We start from the raw sequence: 1,631 nt of genomic DNA, 5'->3' as shown, positions 1-1,631 counted from the left end.
CTCACTCTGCTTCCTTGCTCAGCCAGGGGAAGCCCTTTCCTCTGATTTTCCAGGACGCTCCAGGCAGGAGGAGGAGGAAGGTCACGTTTTCCTGCCTTGGGCCTGGGGGCTAGCAGGGTCAGAATGACCAGCCTCCGGATGACTCTCGGCCTCGCGGGCTTTCCCAGAGAGGTGGGTCCTGCACGCCCATGGGCGCATGGGTCCATGGGTATCCCTCGGCAGACGGGAAGAGCTCTGTCACCCGAGGCCCTCTCAGTGGCAAGTGGGCCAGGTCTCCAAGCCCACCTGGGTCCTGCAGGCCGCCAGCGGCACGCAGACCCTGCCCTCTGGGCGTGACTGGGCCGGGGCTCAAGGCGAGAATTTGGGGGAGGCAGACTCTGGTGCCACGCACATGTACACCCCCTGCCCCACAACACCCGAAACGCACGGGACTTCCCAGAGGGGGTGAGAAGGTTCCACCTGCAGAGGGTTGGCGACAGGGACACCAACAGCTCCTGTGCGCCCTGGACAGCCAGGAGCATGGCTTGGGGACCTGAATGGTCTTCGCTGTGCTGCCGTCACTGAGCAGAGCGGTTAGATCTGGAAGCAACGTGGGCTCCCCGACGCAGAGGTGGACAAACTCAAGTGCTGATGAGGAGGCGAGAGAAGACTCGCTCTGCTGGCTTTAGGCGACACGAGCCCAGAGCCGGACAGCATGTCTCGGGACGTGGACTCAGGCAGCGGGGCCCACACGGGGACCCGAGGTTGCCAGCGCCCGCCGCCCCGCTCAGCACCCGCAGGAGGGCGAGCGGGGACACCAGGTTGAGCCTCCCAGTCTTCCAGCCCCTGTCGCTGTCCCCGCCCCGCATCGCGCCTCGGCACCCCGGGGATGTTTAGGACCTCGCGGCGCAGGGGCGGGGCGGCGGGCGGCCGGGAGGGTGACAGGTGCGCCCCTCGGCCAATGGTGGGGCCGACGCCCCTCCCCGCGCCCCCGCCGCGCGCGCCAATCGCCGGCCGCGCTGCGCTTCAAGTGCGCGGAGGGGCGCGGGTCCCCACCGCGGCGCCAGCGGCCTCGGCGTGGTGCCTGAGGGCTGCAGCGCACACAGCCGGGCTCCCGGCCCCGGCGCGCCGAGCACTCGCGTGGGAGTTGGTGCGAGCGCGTGTGAGCGCGGCCCGGGGCGGGGCCCGCAGGAGGAGGTGCGCGGACCATGGTCACCCTCGGCTGAGTTTCCGGCGGCCACTTTGATTATTGGCAAATAATCACCACCACAATAGCGAGCCCTGGGGCTTGCCTCCGCCACGCACAGACTCCGCGAGCCCACACACGGCCGCGTCACCCACCATCCGGCCCCGATCGCCAGCCCCAAACGAGCCGATGGAAAAATCCAAAAATTTCCGCATCGACGCGCTGCTGGCCGTGGACCCCCCGCGAGCCGCCTCGGCTCAGACCGCGCCGCTGGCCCTGGTCACCTCCCTCGCGGCCGCCGCGTCTGGGCCCGGCGGCGGCGGCGGGGCGAGCGGCGGGGCGAGCGGCAGCTGCAGCCCCGCGTCCTCGGAGCCTCCCGCGGCGCCCGCCGACCGCCTGCGCGCCGAGAGCCCGTCGCCGCCGCGTCTGCTGGCCGCGCACTGCGCGCTGCTGCCCAAGCCGGGCT

General features: G+C 70.8%; 1 protein-coding gene across 1 annotated transcript in view; it reads left to right on the top strand.

The window, feature by feature from the left end:
- The first annotated feature begins 1,354 nt into the window (after positions 1 to 1,354).
- Positions 1,355 to 1,631, top strand: part of MNX1 (motor neuron and pancreas homeobox 1) — a 4,939-nt gene continuing 4,662 nt past the window's right edge. Inside the window, exon 1 of the mRNA XM_046668992.1 lies at positions 1,355 to 1,628. Within this exon, the coding sequence (XP_046524948.1) occupies positions 1,355 to 1,628 (274 nt within the window). The remainder of the gene's footprint in view (positions 1,629 to 1,631) is intronic.

Source organism: Equus quagga, chromosome 8 (genome assembly GCF_021613505.1).
Source record: "Equus quagga isolate Etosha38 chromosome 8, UCLA_HA_Equagga_1.0, whole genome shotgun sequence".
Classification (NCBI taxonomy): Eukaryota; Metazoa; Chordata; class Mammalia; order Perissodactyla; family Equidae; genus Equus; species Equus quagga.
The sequence above is the reverse complement of the archived record's forward strand: the minus strand, read 5'-3'. Positions and strand labels throughout refer to the sequence as shown.